This window comes from Tamandua tetradactyla, chromosome 13, assembly GCF_023851605.1.
Source record: "Tamandua tetradactyla isolate mTamTet1 chromosome 13, mTamTet1.pri, whole genome shotgun sequence".
NCBI classification, from domain to species: domain Eukaryota; kingdom Metazoa; phylum Chordata; class Mammalia; order Pilosa; family Myrmecophagidae; genus Tamandua; species Tamandua tetradactyla.
The window spans coordinates 74,419,484-74,437,550 of record NC_135339.1 but is presented as its reverse complement, the minus strand read 5'-3'; the positions used below and the strand labels follow the sequence as shown (position 1 = coordinate 74,437,550).

The window sequence follows — 18,067 nt, the reverse complement described above, 5'->3', positions numbered from 1 at the left end:
CCGTGCACCCACCCACATCCTACCTGCACACCAGCCCCCATGCCTCCACATAGCCACCAGTCAGCCTCCCACCCATACCCTACCTCTATGTCCCCCACACCACACCCTGCTCCTGTGCTCCAACACCTACTTGAGCTGTACCCCATCCCCACAGTCCCCTCACTGTACCTCCAAAACCCTGTGCCCTGCACCCCATCCTCAGGCAGCAGCATAGCATCCCCAACCAGTGCCTATACCTGTGCAACCACTCATCACCATGTTGTGCCCCACCCTGCATCCTGCTCCACATCCATCCTGTAAATGCGAAGCTTTAGACTATACTGAAGGAAATCAACTTCCAAAGTAGCCTTATCAAGATATTTACATGCCTCGAAGACAACAGAAGATCACTAAGCATATCAAGATGCAGACAGATATAGCCCAGCATAATGACCAATGTAAAACACCAGAGGAGACACAGATTTAGAACAACTAATCAAAGATGTTCATATAACTCTATTAAAGTAGATGGGATGGCTAATGATATAAAGAAAATCAAGAAGACTCTACAAGAGCATAAAGAGGAATTTGAAAGAATAAATAGAAAAATAGCAGATATCACAGAGATTACAGATGCTGTAGACCAAATAAAAAATATAATAATGACACAACAGTAGATTTGAAGAGACAGAAGAAAGAATAAGCAAACTAGAGAACAGAACAACTGATTTCAAACACTCAAAACAACAAATGGCAAAAATGATGGAAAAATTTGAATTGGGTCTCAGGTAAATGATGGACAAAACAAAGCACACAAATATAATAATCATTGGTGTCCCAGATGGAGAAGAGAAGAGTAAAGGACTAGGAAGATTAGTTGAGGATATAATAGGGGAAAACTTCCCAACTCTTATAAAGGGCAAAAGTAAGGAAATCAAAGAAGCCCAGTGAACTCCAAAGAGAATAAATCCAAATAGGCCATCCCCATGACATACACTAATCAATCTGTCAAATGTTGAAGAGAAGCAGAAAATTCTGAAAGCAGCAAAAGAAGAACAATCTACTACATACAAGGGAAACCACGTAAGACTTAGTTTGGAATACTCAAGTGGCACTATGGAAGTGAGAAGGCAGTCATATGATATATTTAAGATCCTGAAAGAGAAAGACTTCCAGCCAAGAATTCTGTTCCAGCCAAACTGTCCTTCAAAACTGAGAGAGAGATTAAAATTTCACACAGATCCTGAAAGAATTTATTAACATGAGACCAGCCCTACAAGAAATACTAAAGTGAGTTCTGCCAGCTGAAAAAAAAAAAAAGCAGGAGGAGGAGGAGATCTGGAGTAGAGTCGAGAATTGAAGAGTACCAGTAAGGGTAACTTAAAGGATAAAAAGGGAAAGTGGGAAAAGAATATATAGATCTGGTAAATAAAATCCAAAGGATAAGATGGTGGATTCAAGAAATACCTTTTCAGTGGTAACTTTGGATGTTAACAGACTGAATTTACCAATTGAAAGTTACAGATTGGCAGAATGGATTAAGAAATAGAATCCAGCTATATTCTGTTTACAAGAGACATCTTAGACACAAGGATACAAATAGATTGAAAGTGAAAAGATGGCAAAAGATGTTCCATGCAAGTTGTAACCAAACGAAAGCAAAGTAGCTATCCTAATATCAGACAAAATAGACTAAATGTAAAGACATCATAAGAGACAAAGAAGGACACTATATATTAGTAAAAAGGACAATTAACCAAGAAGAAATAACAATCATAAATGTTTGTGCTCCCAACCAAGTAGCTCCAAAGTACATGAGACAGACATTGGCAAAACTGAAGGGAATGATAGACACTTCAACAATAACAGTAGGAGACTTCAGTACACCACTCTCTTCTATAGATAGAACAACCAGACAGAGGATCAACAAGGAAATAGAGTCACTAAACAAATTGATAAATGAATTAGACCTAACAGACTTATGTAGGTCATTACACCCCAAAACACCAGGATATACATTCTTCTCTAGTGCTCATGGAACATTCACCAGGATAAATCACATGCTGGGGCACAAAACTGGTCTTTATAAATTTAAAAACATTGAAATGATTCAAAGCACTTTTTCTGACCACAATGGAATGAAGCTGGGTATCAATTACCACCAAAGAAGGAGAACTTTCACAAATATATAGAGATTAAATAACACACTCTTAAACAACCAGTGGATCAAAGAAGAAATTGTTAGAGGAATCAGTAGGTACCTGCAGACAAATTAAAATGAGAATAAAATATATCAGAACTTATGGGATGCCCCAAAGGCTGTGCTGAGAGGGAAATTTATTGCCCTAAATATCTATATTAAAAAGAAGAAAGAGCAAAAATTGAGGATTTAGCTGTTCACCTGGAGGAACTTGAGAGAGAACAGGAAACTAGTCCCAAAGCAAATAGAAGAAGAGAAGTAACAAAGATTAAAGTAGAGTTAAATGAATGGGAGAACAAAAGATTAGAAAGAATCAATAAAGCCAAAGTTGGTTCTTTGAGAATATCAGTAAAATTGATGGACCACCTGCAAGACTGACAAAGGTAAAAAGAGAGAGGATGCAAATAAGCAAAATCAGAAATGGGGGGGGGGGGGGGGTCATTACCACAGACCCTGAAGAAATAAAAGAAAGCATAAGAGGATACTATGAACAATTATACACCCACAAACTAGACAACTCAGATGAAATGGACAAATTCCTGGAAACACACAAACAAGTTACAATGACTCAGAAGAAGTTAGAGATCTCAACAAACCAATCACAAGCAAAGAGATTCAGTCATCAAAAATTTTCCTACAAAGACAAGTCCAGGGCCAGATGGTGTCACAGTGGAATTCTATCAAACATTCTAAAGCTAAGTAACACCAATCCTGCTCAAACTTTTCCAAAAAACTGAGGAAAAAGGAACACTACTTAACTCATTTTATGAAGTTCACATCATTTTAATACCAAAACTGGTTAAAGATGCTGTAAGAAAGGAAAATTACAGGCCAATCTCCCTAATGAACATAGATGCAAAGATTCTCAACAAAATACTAGTAAATTGAATCCAACAACATATTAAAAGAATTATACACCACGACCAATTGGGGTTTATACCAGGAATGCAAGGATGGTTCAACACAAGAAAATCAATTAATGTAATACAGCACACAGACAAATTGAAAGGGAAAAACCATATGGTCATCTTGACTGATGCTGAAAAGCATTTGACTAAATTCAACATCATTTTCTGACAAAAACACTTAAAAAAAATAGGACTCTAAGGTAACTTCCTCAACATGATAAAGGGCATATATGAAAAACTGATAGCCAGCATTGTACTCACTGGAGAGAGACTGAAAGCTTTCACCTTAAGATTGGAAACAAGACAAGGTTGCCCTCTATTACCAGTATTTTTCAACATTGTATTAGAAGTTCTAGCTAGAGAAATCAAGCAGGACAAAGAAATAAAAGGCATCCAAATTGGAAAGGAAGAAGTGAAATTTTCATTATTTGCAGATAACATGATACTGTGCTTGGAAAACCTTGAGAAATCTACAACAAATTTACTTGAGCTAATAAACAATTTCAGCAAGGTGGCAGGATATAAAATTAGTGTGCAAAAATCAGTAATATTTCTATACACAAGCAATGACCTAACTGAGGAGTCAGTTAAGGAAAAAAATTTCATTCAAAGCATCAACAAAAAGAATCAAGTACCTAGGAATGAACTTAACTAGGGACTTGAAGGACATCTACACAGAAAACTACATAACATTGCTAAAAGAAACCAAAGAAGATCTAAATAGGTAAAGACATTCCCTGAACATAGGAAGGGTGAATAAAGTTAAAATTTATTCTACCCAAATTGATCTACAAGTTCAATGAAATACCAATTAAAATTCTAACATCCTACTTTGAAGACTTGGAAAAGCTAGTTACCAAATTCTTCTGAAAGTGAAAGAGACTCCGAATAGCTAAAAGCGTCCTAAAAAAAAGAGAACAAAGTGGGATAATTAACCTTTCATATTATAAAGCCACAGTGGTCAAGGCAGCATGGTACTGGCACAAAGATAGAAGTATTGACCAATGGGATCTAATCAAGAGTGCAGGAATAGACCACCAAATCTACAGTCAACTAATTTTTGACAAGGCCCCCAAATCCACTGAACTGGGACAAAATTGTTTTTTCAATAAATGGGCATGGACTTTTGGTTTCCAATGTCTTAGAGCAGCTGGAATTGTGGAATTGTTTCCCATGCCAAACTTTTAAATCTGTTCTACAACTAATTGTTGCGATGCACTTTGAAATTTATTGCTTTCTTGTGTATATGTTATTTTTTTACACACACAGAAAAGTTGATTATGATGATTAAAAAATATTTATTCCTTCTATCCTCCAATGTTCTGGAGTAGTCAGAAGGAAAAATTTGAGATGATGATATGGTAGCCCATGACAAACTCTGAAATCTGTCCTGTAACTACTTATTGAAGAGTGCTTTGAAAACTACTACTTTTTCCTTTCTTTGCTTTGCATATAAGTTATATTATGCAAGAAAAAAATGTTAAAAAAAAAACCCAAAACCTGAAGCTTGCAGTAGTAGTAGGATTTAAGTTGGCAGACTTGGATGCTTAACGTCAGGCCTAAATAAGCACATGAGTAGAATTGCAGAAGGAAAGAAAGCCATTCCTCTGGACTTCAATAATCTATTCCGTTATTCATCAATTCTTTCTGAAGCAGGGAACTTAAAACGTTGGGGGCCAGACTTGTAATAGTTAAGAGTAAGGACACGATATTTAGGGATTCAGCAGTAAGTGAAACATGATTCTGCCCCTATTTTTAAAAGCATTTTTATTGAGATATCTTCATGCATCATACAGTCCATCCAATGTATATAATTAATGACTCACAATATCATCACATAGTTGTATATTCATCGCCATGATCATTTTTACAATATTTGCATTAGTCCAGAAAAAGAAATAAGAAAAACACCATACATCCCATACCCCTTACCCCTCCCTTTCTTTGACTACTAGTATTGCAATATACCTATTTTTTCTTACCCCTTATTATTTATTTTTGTCCTTATTTTTTTTGCTCATCAGTCCATGAGTAAAGGGAGCATCAGCCACTGTGTTTTCACAATCACATGATTACACTGTGAAAGCTATATAGTTATACAATTGCCTTCAAGAATCAAGGCTACTGGAATACAGTTCAACACTTTCAGGCACTTCCCTGTAGCTACTCCAATATACCACAAACTAAACAAGAATATCTTATAATGCATAAGAATAACCTCCAGGATAACCTCTTGACTCTGTTTGAAATCTCTCAGCCACTGAAGCTTTGTCTAATTTATCTCTTCCCACTTTGGGTCACGAGGCTGTCTCAATTCCATGATGTGAAGTTCCAGCTCATCTCCAGAGTTATCTCTCATGCAAAAGGTAGGGCAGTGGGTTCACCTGCCAAGTTGGTTTAGAGAGGTCACATCTGAGCAACAAAAGAGATTCTCTGGGGGTGACTCTCAGGCATAATTATAAGTAGGCTTAGCTTCTCTGCCGGAATAAGTTTCAGAGGGTCAACCTCCAAGATCAAGGGCTCAGCCTATTGAGTTGGTTGTCCCCACTGCTTGTGAGACTATCAAGAATTCCCCAGATGGGAAAGTTTAATATTTTCTCCTTTCTGCCCAGTCCCCTAAGTGGATTTTGCAAATACTTTTTTATTCACTGCCCAAATTACTCTGGGATGTTTCATTTGCCCCCATTCTACCAGGAAGGAGGACAGACAAGTAAAATATGTCAGGTGAATATTCAGGTATTCTGAAGACAGAGGTGGGGCAGTCTTATAGAGGTGACATTTGAAGCAGATGAGGACATGCATGCTATATGTCTTTGAAGTATTGTAGTTTAGGTGGAGGGGAGAGCAAGAATGAAAACTGAGGCTGGAATGTGCCTGGTATGTTTAAGAAGGGGAAGGTAGCTAGTGAGTTTCGATTGGAATAAGTGAGGGGGGGAATAGGAGAGGATGTCAAAGAGATAATAGGGGTAGGTCATGGAGGGATCTGTAAGTTAATCCCTGCCTTCCCTTTTATTTCAGATACTCAAGAATAGACATTTCTTCAGCTTTTCTAGCTCAGGGTCTAGGAAGACCATCCAGAAACATTCTTCTTAATTCTGGTTAGAGAATGAAAGGAATGTTGTTCATGAGTACAGCAAAGATGGTAAAGAGGAAAGAACATGAACTGGTGCTAAGTTGTTTGTTTTTTGGGGGGTAGGGGGCTGCTGGAATTTGCTTTTGTTATTCCCAGCTATGGGATAGGAAGGCATGACCCTGCCAACTTAGTTGACTTCAGTATAATTCAAACTTGGTTGCACACTAGAAGCACTTGGGGTCTTAAAAAAAATTATAATGCCAAGGCTGTACCCCAAACAAGCTAAAGCAGAATCCCTGGGGGGTGGGTCCCAGGTATTAGTATTTTAAAAAACTTTCCAGGTAATTCCAGCATGCAGCCAATTTCGAGAATCTCTGGTTTACTTGACCTCATTTAAGACTCATTCTCACCATTGTCCATGAGGAAACAAACACCACAACATAAGTATTTGCAATAGTTTATTTTAAAGCGTTTACATTTACAAGTAGAAGCAACACATGTTATCTGGGGTTAGGGTATAGCAGGAATTGAAGTCCAGGGGAAAAACAACAAACAGAGCAGTTGTTCCTTCATAGAAGATAAGCCTCTTGTGCAAATATCATTCTTGCCCATGGGTGTTTTTCCTAGGTCAGGAAGTTTTTACTCAGTGCTTGCTTCACACTGGAAACGTACACTTGACTTAAGTTTCAGCTCCTTACCCCATAGCTTCCAGTTCAGCACCAAACTGTAGGAACAGATACAGTCACCAGCTACTACTGTAGATAACTTTTTAAGGAAAACACGTTTAAGTATAAACATTCTTTTTGTACATGTCACAGGCCAATTAAGGAACACTTTTTTCTCCCAAGTCAGAGTTTGGGGAATATTCAGTATGGTCAAATTTTCTTTTCTGTACACTGACTTTAGTATACAGAAGTACATAGAAGAAATTCATCACAGATAAGATTAATAATAGTGATAGGTTACAAAGCAATTTAACATTTTAGTGGTTTTGTGGAGTAGCTAAAAAACTTAGGAACAGATTTTAGAACTTAAAGGTCTCTCAATTTGAACATCAGAAGGCCTAAATGTTGGGACTGCTGGTAAATTAGGTAAGTTAGGTTTACTGTAAAACAGCAAAGTCGCACAGGTCACTATAAGTGGTTGGTGATCATGAGCAAGGGATATAGAGTTACAAACCTTGAAGAAAGGCCTGTTGATAAAAAGTACCCCAAAAGCCTTTCTATCAGCAAAATTTAAGATGGGAAGGATGGGATTTATTTAGTTCAGAGCTAAGCTTCCCCAGTATTTGTCTAAAATCAAAACATAAATACAAAACAAAACCAACCACCAGATATGATTTTAAAGTTAAATAGGTAAAACAACTAGGAGACAGGACAAAAACAAATGAACATAACAGTTTTTAATTCATATTCCCACACGGCAGCAAGTAGTGAGTAGGGAGGTGGCTACAGAGCCCCTTCCAGCTGTACGTGCCTTAATCTACTCCTGGAGGCTCTCATACAGCTTATCAGTTTGCATCCGAAAGTATTTTGAAAGCTCTCCCCGCTTTGCTTTCATTGTTGGTGTCAAGAGCCCATTTTCAACAGAAAATGGTTCTGGATGAAGAAGGATGCTCTTGACCTGGAAGAGAAGATGAACACATATATACATGTTTGGTAGGGATTTGGACTTTTCTGCAGATTTTTCTGAGTGTTGTGTGAAGATCTTATATCAAAGAATATTTAAGATTAGGAAAGTGGGGTTGAAGAAGGGGGATGGTAGAGGTGACAGATACCCATTCTCAACCACTTAGGAAGAAGGGAGAGTGGATGATAAACAGCCAAAAAGGGGATACAAGGTTAACGCCATTTGTAGTTAATTTATTCATAAGACAAAATCAATTTCTTGGAAGTTACACAATTAAACCTCTTTATAGACAGGACCTTTAAAACCTTAGTGTGACTTGAGCGATCAGGACATACATACTTGTTCAAAGGATTTAAGGCCACTTTCTTTCCCAATTTTCTGCAAGTCTTCTAAAATGGCTTCCTTCACAACCTAAGAAAACAAGACAATGCTTAAAGCATGGCTGGTTATAAAAATAGCCTAAACAAAAGACTAAGCATGAACCAACTCAAAATGCCTATAAAAGCTCATCAGGATATAAGGAGGATAATGTGCAGCACATTATAAGCCAAATATGGCTCAGAGAAAAAATGAAAAGAAAAGGCACATCTAAATGTTAACAGTGGGTCTATCTCTGGATGGCATCTCTTATTTTCCAATAATTTTCACATTGACTATATTACTATAAAAAGAATAAAAATTTTCATTTTTTTTTAACCCCCACATCCTATTTTCCTAACAGAGCCAGTTGATACATTTGAGCTATTGCTACTTGCTCCAGGTACAGGAAGTATGTATTTTTCCAAAGAGTAGGCTCTGGGAATCCATGAGTAACCTGTCTGTTTGGGGCCTCCTCTCTCCCATAACAGGCCCCATGGGGGTGTATAAAGCTTTTCTAAGTGAGACTTACTTGATTTTGACATAGTTCTTCAAGGGAACCCTTAATCCCAAATTTGGCCACAAATGTGGGCAATGCATCTGGGTCAGGAACCACCACTCCTACTAAGGAGGACTACGGAAAGGAAACGAAAGTTATAAAGGCATGTGAGAGAGCTCACTTAGGGAAGTTTCCAGTGAGTAAAGAAAGCAGGGTATCTTTGTAATACATACTTTCCCAAGACCTCCAATGCAATACTAGTATATGCACTATTAGTTTCTTATCATATATTTCAAAAACCCATGGAACTCTAATCTCCATTTCCCAACGGATCATCATTTACCAAAATGTTCTAAGTTTGTTAAAAAAAAAGTTGGTGCTCAATGTCAAGCTTAAAGCATCTCTGACCATCCATGCCTACTGACCCCCCTCCCACACTCCCAAATCTAAATTTAAGTGTAGTATATAATATAAAGCAGTTCATTGTACCAGAGGATCTCCAGTTGGAGTGGAAACTAAGTAGAGTGTGATGTCTTTTATACTGAATGGCTACCCTTTAGTATAGCTGTTTAACACTTCTACTGATTTGTTTGTAGAATGTATCACATTTTAGGAAAAAAAATTTCATTTATAATGACTTATTTGAGATTTGGAATGCAGCTTCATTTCTTTAGTTTTATAAACTCAAGTCTTCTCATCCCGAATCCACCTGTACAAATGTCATGTAGCTACAGGAATCAGCATGGTCTATGTCTGAAAATGGCTATTGTTAAAATATTGTAAATATTGTAAAAAAATAAAGTATTACCCGTAAGCTGTCCCCATGTACAAAAATTTGCAGCACTGGTCTACTCCTGGTGTAGATATTTTCTATCTTTTCTGGAGCAATGTATTCTCCTTGGGCCAACTTGAAAATGTTTTTTTTACGGTCAATGATCTTCAGAGTTCCATTCTGTATGGGACAGATAAAAGTATCAGTATTGTTGAACCCTTGGCATGGTGTCAACGTTTGAATAGGGTGGGGAAGTCAAAGGTATCTTTCTTCTTGAGACCTGTCTTCTCCATAGACTTGAAAGTCTTTCATTTCTCTTTCTTGGCTTTGGGGAAAGAGGAGAGAAGCAGCTTCTAGCAAGAACCTGTCTTTGTGGAGACCCAACGTGCAGTCTCAGAGAAAATTCCCCAGACCTGCTGGGGCTGTGCAAATGGTGACCTCATCCAACCATGAAATTTTGCAGCTCTAAATTTCCAATTACTCCATTTTCAGAACTCTGAGGAATAGGAAGGAGGATCTTTAAGTAAGACTTTTGCATTAGTCAGATCTCTCTTCCTTGACTCCCTTTTATATATGCCTCCAGTTAGATCCAGGAGCAGGCTAAAACAACTCTACTGTGCTAATCAAGCAAATCAATAATTGTGCTTGTTAGGACAGAAGCAGGGCTTAGGAGCTGTCTGACCAGCCACCAAAGGTCATTTGTGGCTTCGTTTCTCTGAGTTAATTGGTCTGAAGAGTTCAGATTCTTAGGAAATTGAATTGTAGAGTTGGCATGAGTGGCAAATACAATCCACATCATCACAATACAATCCACATCATCACACCCTAAAGTAAGGTAATAGACTAAACCAATCCTAGAGCCATCAACAGGGCTGACTCAAGAAATTAGCCATCAATTCAGCCTCACAAGTCATTATCTGGAAGTGATTAATAATAGGCTCAACACTTTATAATTCTAATGTAGGGAAACAGACATATCTATCACCTATATCATAGGCTTGGAGCAGAGAACACATGCATACAAAAAAATAGATTAGCAAGATACTACAAAGCCCAAATCTATGAAATGCATGATTAGGAACAGTGTTCTTGGAGGTCTTACCACCAAACATTCCAGGAGTATTGAGCAAGAAAGGAGTTTCAAGATCCAGTTATATCCCCACTTCCCCAGCATAGAGTAGACAAACAAACAAACAAAAAAAAACTTTTCAGAGGGGATATTCTTTGGAAAATCCCCTGCAGGGGTCCTAATACTCCATTAATATCATGCAATTTCCTCCCTGCTTAGGAAAACAGACAGGACTATTGCTAATTGTTTATTAGAAGCTATGCTACAAAAAATGTCTTCCACAGAGAGCTGTAAGGTCACTGAGAGGCAAGCACTAGCCTCTGCAGACATCTCACTTCCCTATTTTGATATATCTCTATAAACTAATTGGGGGGAAAAACTTATCCCTTTAGGGAAAAAACTTATCCCTTTGAATCACCTAAAAGGCAAAAGTGTGGGCCCATGAAGTTATCAAACCACAATGTTTGCTGCATGAAAAGTAATAAGGAAAAAAGTAACAAGAATAGAATACTATACCCCCCACTACCATCATACACACACACACACACACACACACTCTTACTTCCTGGAGAAGTAGCCTAATTTCTCCTTCACTGTGAATAAATCTATTCAATTGTCAAGGGAGCTGAGCCAACTCTGAAACTCAGGACTGATGGCCTATTAATTCCTCCTTCAGTGGGTCTGTAAACAGTACCAATAATATTGACTACTGCTGCACTGTATTTGATAGGAAATAAGGCCAGAAGAGAATCTTCAGCTGGTCTGTGTCTTCCATAACATTGTGATCTAAATAACAAAAGTACTGTCAACCTCTCAGTTTTGGCAGATCCTAAGCACACATTACGTTACTTTTCAGGATTACACTGTCAGCCCATAGACGAGCTGGGCCTAGAACACAGATCTCCCAACTTCCTGCGTAGGTTCCATCAACATATGCCCTTCTCTCTACAGAACGAAGAAACCATAAACCAGGTGGGATAAAATTCTAAACATCAGTTGCCCCAGCTGATTAACCTATTCACATTGCTGTCCTTCTTGCTATAAACAGATGGTTCTCCCCAGTCGAGGAATTTAGATTTCTAGAATTTATGAAATACCCACCGGGAGCCAGCGACCAATGTCTCCTGTGTGAAGCCAGCCATCCTTGTCCAGGGCTTCCATTGTCCTTTCAGGGTCCTTCAGGTATCCTTTGAACACGTTATTGCCTCTGACACAGATCTGCACACCAGACGGTACAAAATAACAGAGGCTGCTACTCTCAGCAGAGGCATTTTATAGAGTCCCTTTCCAGGTAAAATTATTTAATGGTCTTCACTACAGTGTGAAGAACACCAGATTTTAGTCCCAACTTTAGGGGACAGGAAAATGAGGCTCAGAAATATCTAAGTCTTCACTTAAGATATCATAGGAATCAAACCCAAACTTGCTTACTATTGCATGTTCTTTGTGCTATAAACATTCCCACCAAGATGGTCTGGATGTGACTACAGGACATGACCTACCCACCTCTCCTTCATTGTTCACTGAAAAGTAGTTCATGTCAGGCACATCTTCTAGCTTCACATGATTGCAAACCAGGGGAGTTCCAACATGGCCTAGAACACATCACACTGAATAAGCTGGACCACCATAAAATGGTGACAATGGAAGCCATATTTCTAGGATATTCATAGGAGTGATTTCAAGACAATAAACTGAAAAATCATCTGACACCGTTGCTGGGATAGACATCATATGCACGGACCCAAAACTTGAACTTGGCATTTACCATACTTGTCAGGAGGATTGAAGTTAACTAGATTCATCATCCTGAGGTTAACTAGAACCTTCTCTTCCTTCTAATCATTGCATCTCCTGCCAAGCAGCTGGAGAGCCTACCTGACGTCCAGTCCCCAGGTAATGACATTGTACAACCAGCAGTGCATTCAGTTTGGCCATAAGCTTCCAACACCTGAGGAAAGCAAAGAAGGGTGTTGATACTTACTCAAGCTAAAGCATAAACAGGCCATGCCTATGGCCAAGATACAAGGAAAACAAAGTCTCTCAGGGGTGGAGAGCACAATGTATTAATGCCTTGCATTAACTCTAATCTGTCAAGTCTTTACAACTGGATGTTCTCTCAAAATCCCCAAGTGTCCAGAAATATGCCAGAGCATAGAAACTCTTAGGAAAATATGGGATATCAAGTCATTGGGAAAATGAGTTATTCATTTAGTATGCAAGCTAATGGCAAATGGATTTCAACCTGGGCAAATGAACAGTACTGAAGGAATTTAAGAAAAATGGTAGCATGTTTTTAAAAAGAGAAAGAACTCCATCTGTGGTATAGAACAGGGGGTGGAAAATTTTTTTCTGTACAGTGTCAGATAGTAAATATTTTTGACTTTCTGAGCCATAAGGTCTCCGTCTCAACTATTTAACCCTGCCAATATAGCACAACACATAAATGAATGGGCATAGAGTGTTTCAAAGAATTTTTACTTATAAAAGCAGACAGTAGGCAAGATTTGGCCCGTTCTGCACTTTGCCAATCTTGATGTAGAAGAAAATCTTGACTGGAGAGAGGCCTACTGCAATGGTGGTGTGGCCTGTGATAGAATCGGTAGAGATAGAGAGGAAGGGTTAGGAAAGACATCTCTGGGAGGTGTGACAGACCTTTTGATTATTAGATTTAGGAGTGAGGGAGAGGAAAGTATTAAGTATGGCCAAGAAGGTACTAGCTTGAAGGACAAGAGGACCTCTAGCCTTGACATCAATTTAGAATCCTTTTTGATTGTGAATATAAGGACAGTTGACACTCTCTGTAAGGCCAAGTTTGTGACTGTTTGATTTATGCTATGCATGGTTGATTGAATGAATGAACCAGTTAGCCATTTGGAAGAAAATAAATGCAGAGTTCATGCCTGTCCTTGAACTAAAAATTCCAGATAGAGCAGAGATTTAAATGGAAAGATCTTATGTAAAAAAAAAAGCAAACATAAGATTACTGGAAAATATAGATGAAAGTTTTATAAAAAATTGGAGACCAGGAAGTCCTACCTAAGCAATTAAAAAACCTCAAGTCAAAAAAATTGAGTAGTTTGACTACACATATATTTTAGATTTCTATAGAGAATATGCAAAGCAAAAAGATGAAACTATCCAGGAAAAACATTTCTTCTAAAATGAGAAAGATTAATATTATTACTATGTGAAATATTAGAAAGCAATATGAAAAAGGAACCAAATTATCTTTTGCCCATTTTTCTATAAGGAAAATAATCAAGTAATTCATGGAAGAAACACAAGTGACAATAAACATTGGAAAGGTGTTCAGTGTTAATAAAAGAAGCAAAAACTGCATAGAGATTTTTCATGTATCTGATTGGCAAAGATTTAAATGACTGCCAAAGCCTGTCACTGACAAAAGTGTACAAAATAAGGCCTCATGCATTCTTTGCAAGAATATATAAATAGACAAGATCTTTCTGGAGGAAAGCTTGATAATGTACATCAACATATAAAACAAAAGTACATATGCTTTGACCCAACAATGCTTTCTTCCAGGGATTTATAATTGCATGAATAATAATGGATATACAAGTTATCCTTTTTACTTCATTGATTTTAACAGTGAAAAAAGTGGGAATCAACTCAAGCATCCATCAGTAGGAGACTAGTTTTTGGGGTACAGTCAATAAATTATTGTGAGACCATTAAAATGATACAGATCCTTACTTGGCAAGGGAGATTATTTATGGAGCACTGGTTAATACATGTTTTAGAGCACTGGTCCCATTTATGTAAAGTATTCTGTACGCTGATGTATAAACAGGTGACTAGAATGGTTTTAAATGCTTTTCTCTTGATTATGAGATTTGGGGTGGATCTTCCTTAGGTACTTTTCATTTATATTTTGATTTTTTTTTTAAACAGTGAGCTTTATTTGTGAAAAAGTGAAACAAGCTACCCTTAAAGAAGGTGGTTGGCTTACATGACATCCCACTGCCGCCCGGAGAAATGTCAAGATGGTAGAAGAGATGGGGGCAGCTCCAGTGACCACTAAGCGAAGATTTCCGCCCAGGGATGCCTGTCCAGTAGAAACAAAAGATCCACTGAAACTTTTTCTCTCAGCTTCAGTTTACTTCACTTATAAAATATTTATAGTAGCCTTCTCCAGTATCGTTTTGAGAATTAAATTAGTTAATATACAGAGCACTTAGAACAGGACCTGGGATTGCAGAATAGCACTTAATGTGTTAGCTAATATTGTCATCATCACTATCCACAGCTGGGCCAACACCAGCATTTTTTTAAAAAAAGCTCCTCAGATGATTTGCATCCTTGGGTTCCTCATTTTATTATTACTTATAATCTCAGCATGGAGTATTTTGAAACACACCAACTAAGAGAATGAGAGAGTTCTAGAACTAAACAAAATCGGCATCCTGCTTTTGACCAATTCCATTCAGTGGCAAAGTTGTCCAAATGGGATCTCAAAAAGGAAGTGGACATAGAAAGTCCAAAATGGTCTTAAGTTAAGGAGAAGCTCAACTATCAGAGAAAAAGCAAAGTATTCTGAGTCAGTGGGCAGCTGGGACATTTGCCTGGCCCTGTCCAGGACCCTCCAAACTTACCTGTATCTTAGCAAAGATGAGCTTATCCCACAAACTGTCGCGCCTAATGATGCCCTTTTTCATTTCATTGAATTTACACGTGGCAGCCATGTTCAAAAGAAACTTTTTCAGAGGTGTCTTGGCGTCATTTTGTACCTGCAAGGCGATAGCTCCTCTTAATTGGAAACCTATTGGAGATACTCACCAAGTATCTATCTTATTAACTATCTAGATAGTTAATAAGAGATGCTGCCTTCTAGCTTCATAAGGAAGCAGTTCTCATACATGAACTGCTAATAATGATGAGCCCAGAGAATGGGGCACTTAGACAGAAATAGTCCTAATACATACAGAGCTCCAACCCCTTCAGATTCCTGGTCTTTGGCAAACAGCTTCAATAAGTGGGATAAGCAGTTTCTCAAAAGGTGATTGGCATCATCTAAAAGTCACCTGGGAGTACTTAAAAACAAACAAACAAACCCAGCTCAATGGGTACCACCGTTAGGATTTTTTATATGTAGTAGGTTTAAAAGGGGTCTAGAAATCTGGTGTTTTAAGCACCACCTCCCTCCCGACCCTGGCTGATGCTTGTATACACTCAATTTGGAGAATTACCAATCATTCTCTATAAATAGCCAGACCACAAAAATCTAGATCATTTCTTCCTTTGGACATAATTCTGATATCATTTTTCTAGCTCATATTACCTCCCAAGTCTTCCTAGCTCTGGCCTCACAGTAATTCTGTAATCTATCAACCACACTCTGCCAAAGGACAGCTTCCCCAAGTATAGCCAAAGAAAGCCCCCTTATTTCCAAAGTTAAACCCTAAACTCCATATTCTGGCCTTCAAGGCTTGAATCTGGAAGTCAAATTCAAGGAAAACAATTTTTTTCCCCTCATTTCTAACATTGAAGAATGCCTCTCTGGCTGTCCCCAGGTTTATATTCCCATTTCTGGGCCTTCATCCAAATAGGGCCATGCATCCTCACCTGTGTACGTAAACTGTGTATGGAAATGTTAACTGTGCTCAAGGCTGTAGGCATCCACTCACGCCCTCAACATTATCATCAATTTTCCACCATCTCATTCCAATTCCTGCACTCAAATGCAGCCTGCATCATGTCATCCCTGATATTGCTCTTAACGAGGAGTCATTTATCTTTCTTCAACATTCACAAGACTCACCCTCTCCCTAGCAAGTCACTGACAGAGTATTTCAGTCTAAGAAAGTCCTTCATTTTTAAAAGAAGTGTCAGTAGTGAACTTTACTTTAAGTACTATCATATTATAAACAACACTCTCCCCAAAATAATAACAAATATTCAACAATATGAACAAAAAGCCTAGGAACCACCAAATCTAACAGTTCCTGAGCATGTTGATTTATTCCTGCTAGGAACCAGGACTTTCAATGTCCACGAGTCATCTGTGTTTTAGTACACTGCTTGAACTAGCCTACCCTGTCTCTGAAGCCCCAGTTCAGCATCTAGTGAGATACCCAGAATGAAGGATAATGTTAGAATCCCAAGGGTAGGGGCCAGAGTACATGAAAAAATAACCATGTATCATCTCAGATCTCCATGTCTGTGGAATTATGAGATGATACTATAAGTAGTTAGGCTCCTGGACTCAAATCCTAGCTCCAAGTCTCCTTGGAGAAATAATAGCCAATCCAAGTCTAGGGCAAGAAACACACAAGATAAACTTGGGACATCTTGTTATAACAAAAAGCAAATAGCAAGTAGCTATCAAAGACTACTGGGTTCATGTCAAAAAAAGACTCATAGGCAACTTGATGAGCTCCAACTTTCAATTTGAACATCAAGAAGAATAACTGAAATGAAGTAAACATGCAAATGTTAAGATCATAGGTTCATAGTACTACAAAGAAAAAGCCTCATTAGCCACTTTAATTATTCTGAGGATTAAAAAATAAAGGGAAAGTGTCAAATATTCAGCATGGCTTAATGTAAAAATCTCAGCTAATAAATAGAAGTCATAGTATTAGAAAAATCACCATTTTGCCATCTGTTGTGAAAAAGAGAAGTGATCAATGACAACTAAAACTATTACATGACAATTTGATTCTGGCCCCATACTTTATTAGATATGACTCTGTACAACTTATTTAAACTCTGAGGCTCAGTTTCCTCATCTGTAAGTTAAGGATAGTCAATGTTGCGCAATTTCCTGTGCCTGGGAGGTTAAATGAGAGAATGCATACTAAGTGTTTACCATGAGGACTGGCGCCTCAGCAAGAGGCTCCGGAACCCATTGGTGTCTAAATTGAGCTTTATCTCCAGATCATGTCTAAGAAATCCTAACCAGAAAAGGGGGTTTCCTCTATTATGGTTTTATATGGCTGCATTTGAAAATGTGGCTTTAAGCAGATGCTTGTAGGAGGTGAGGGGTGGAAGTGAAGAGCCTTTGAGCAGGCCTAAGCTATGGGTGGTTCCTTCACTCCAGGGTCAGCCCAGTAGAGGCCAGGGAGTACCTTATCATAGATCCTGTTAAGGAGGCGAGGCACCACAGGAAACACTGTGGGCTTCAGAGTCTTCATGTCATCAGGTAGCATCCGAATATCTCCTTGAAAGAACCCAACTCGACCTCCACAGGAGTATACAACAGTCTAAAAACAAAAACATGGAACATGATTCAGAGCCAAAGGACCCCATTCAGGTGAGGTCCACCTTGGGCAGACCTGACGAAGTAGGATGCAGCCCTCAGATACTTCTCTCTTTTGCCCACCCCTTCTTCCAGGTACCCAGGACCCTGGGCATCTATCTGAGAGGGAAACTCATTTCTATTTAGGTGCCTGGTGAATGTGAGATGCCAGACCCACCCCTACTCCACTCAGAGCTCTGTAGGACAGTCTATATAGCTCTAAGAAAAAAACCTGCCAATTAAACTAGGACATGCTTCAATTGTAAGACCATCCCAACTTCAGAAATGTTAAATGTGAAAAAAAGTTTATTAGAATCTAT

The 18,067-nt window shown here is 38.4% G+C and overlaps 1 protein-coding gene across 1 annotated transcript in view; it reads right to left on the bottom strand.

Annotated features, from left to right (window-relative positions):
• Positions 1–6,612: 6,612 nt before the first annotated feature.
• ACSL5 (acyl-CoA synthetase long chain family member 5) overlaps positions 6,613–18,067 on the bottom strand; it is a 44,915-nt gene continuing 33,460 nt past the window's right edge. The window contains 11 exon segments of the mRNA XM_077126029.1: positions 6,613–6,884; positions 7,637–7,783; positions 8,129–8,200; positions 8,679–8,780; positions 9,454–9,597; positions 11,588–11,704; positions 11,993–12,081; positions 12,365–12,437; positions 14,460–14,555; positions 15,103–15,237; positions 17,578–17,712. Coding sequence (XP_076982144.1) covers positions 7,643–7,783; positions 8,129–8,200; positions 8,679–8,780; positions 9,454–9,597; positions 11,588–11,704; positions 11,993–12,081; positions 12,365–12,437; positions 14,460–14,555; positions 15,103–15,237; positions 17,578–17,712 — 1,104 coding nt within the window. The 3' untranslated portion in view covers positions 6,613–6,884; positions 7,637–7,642.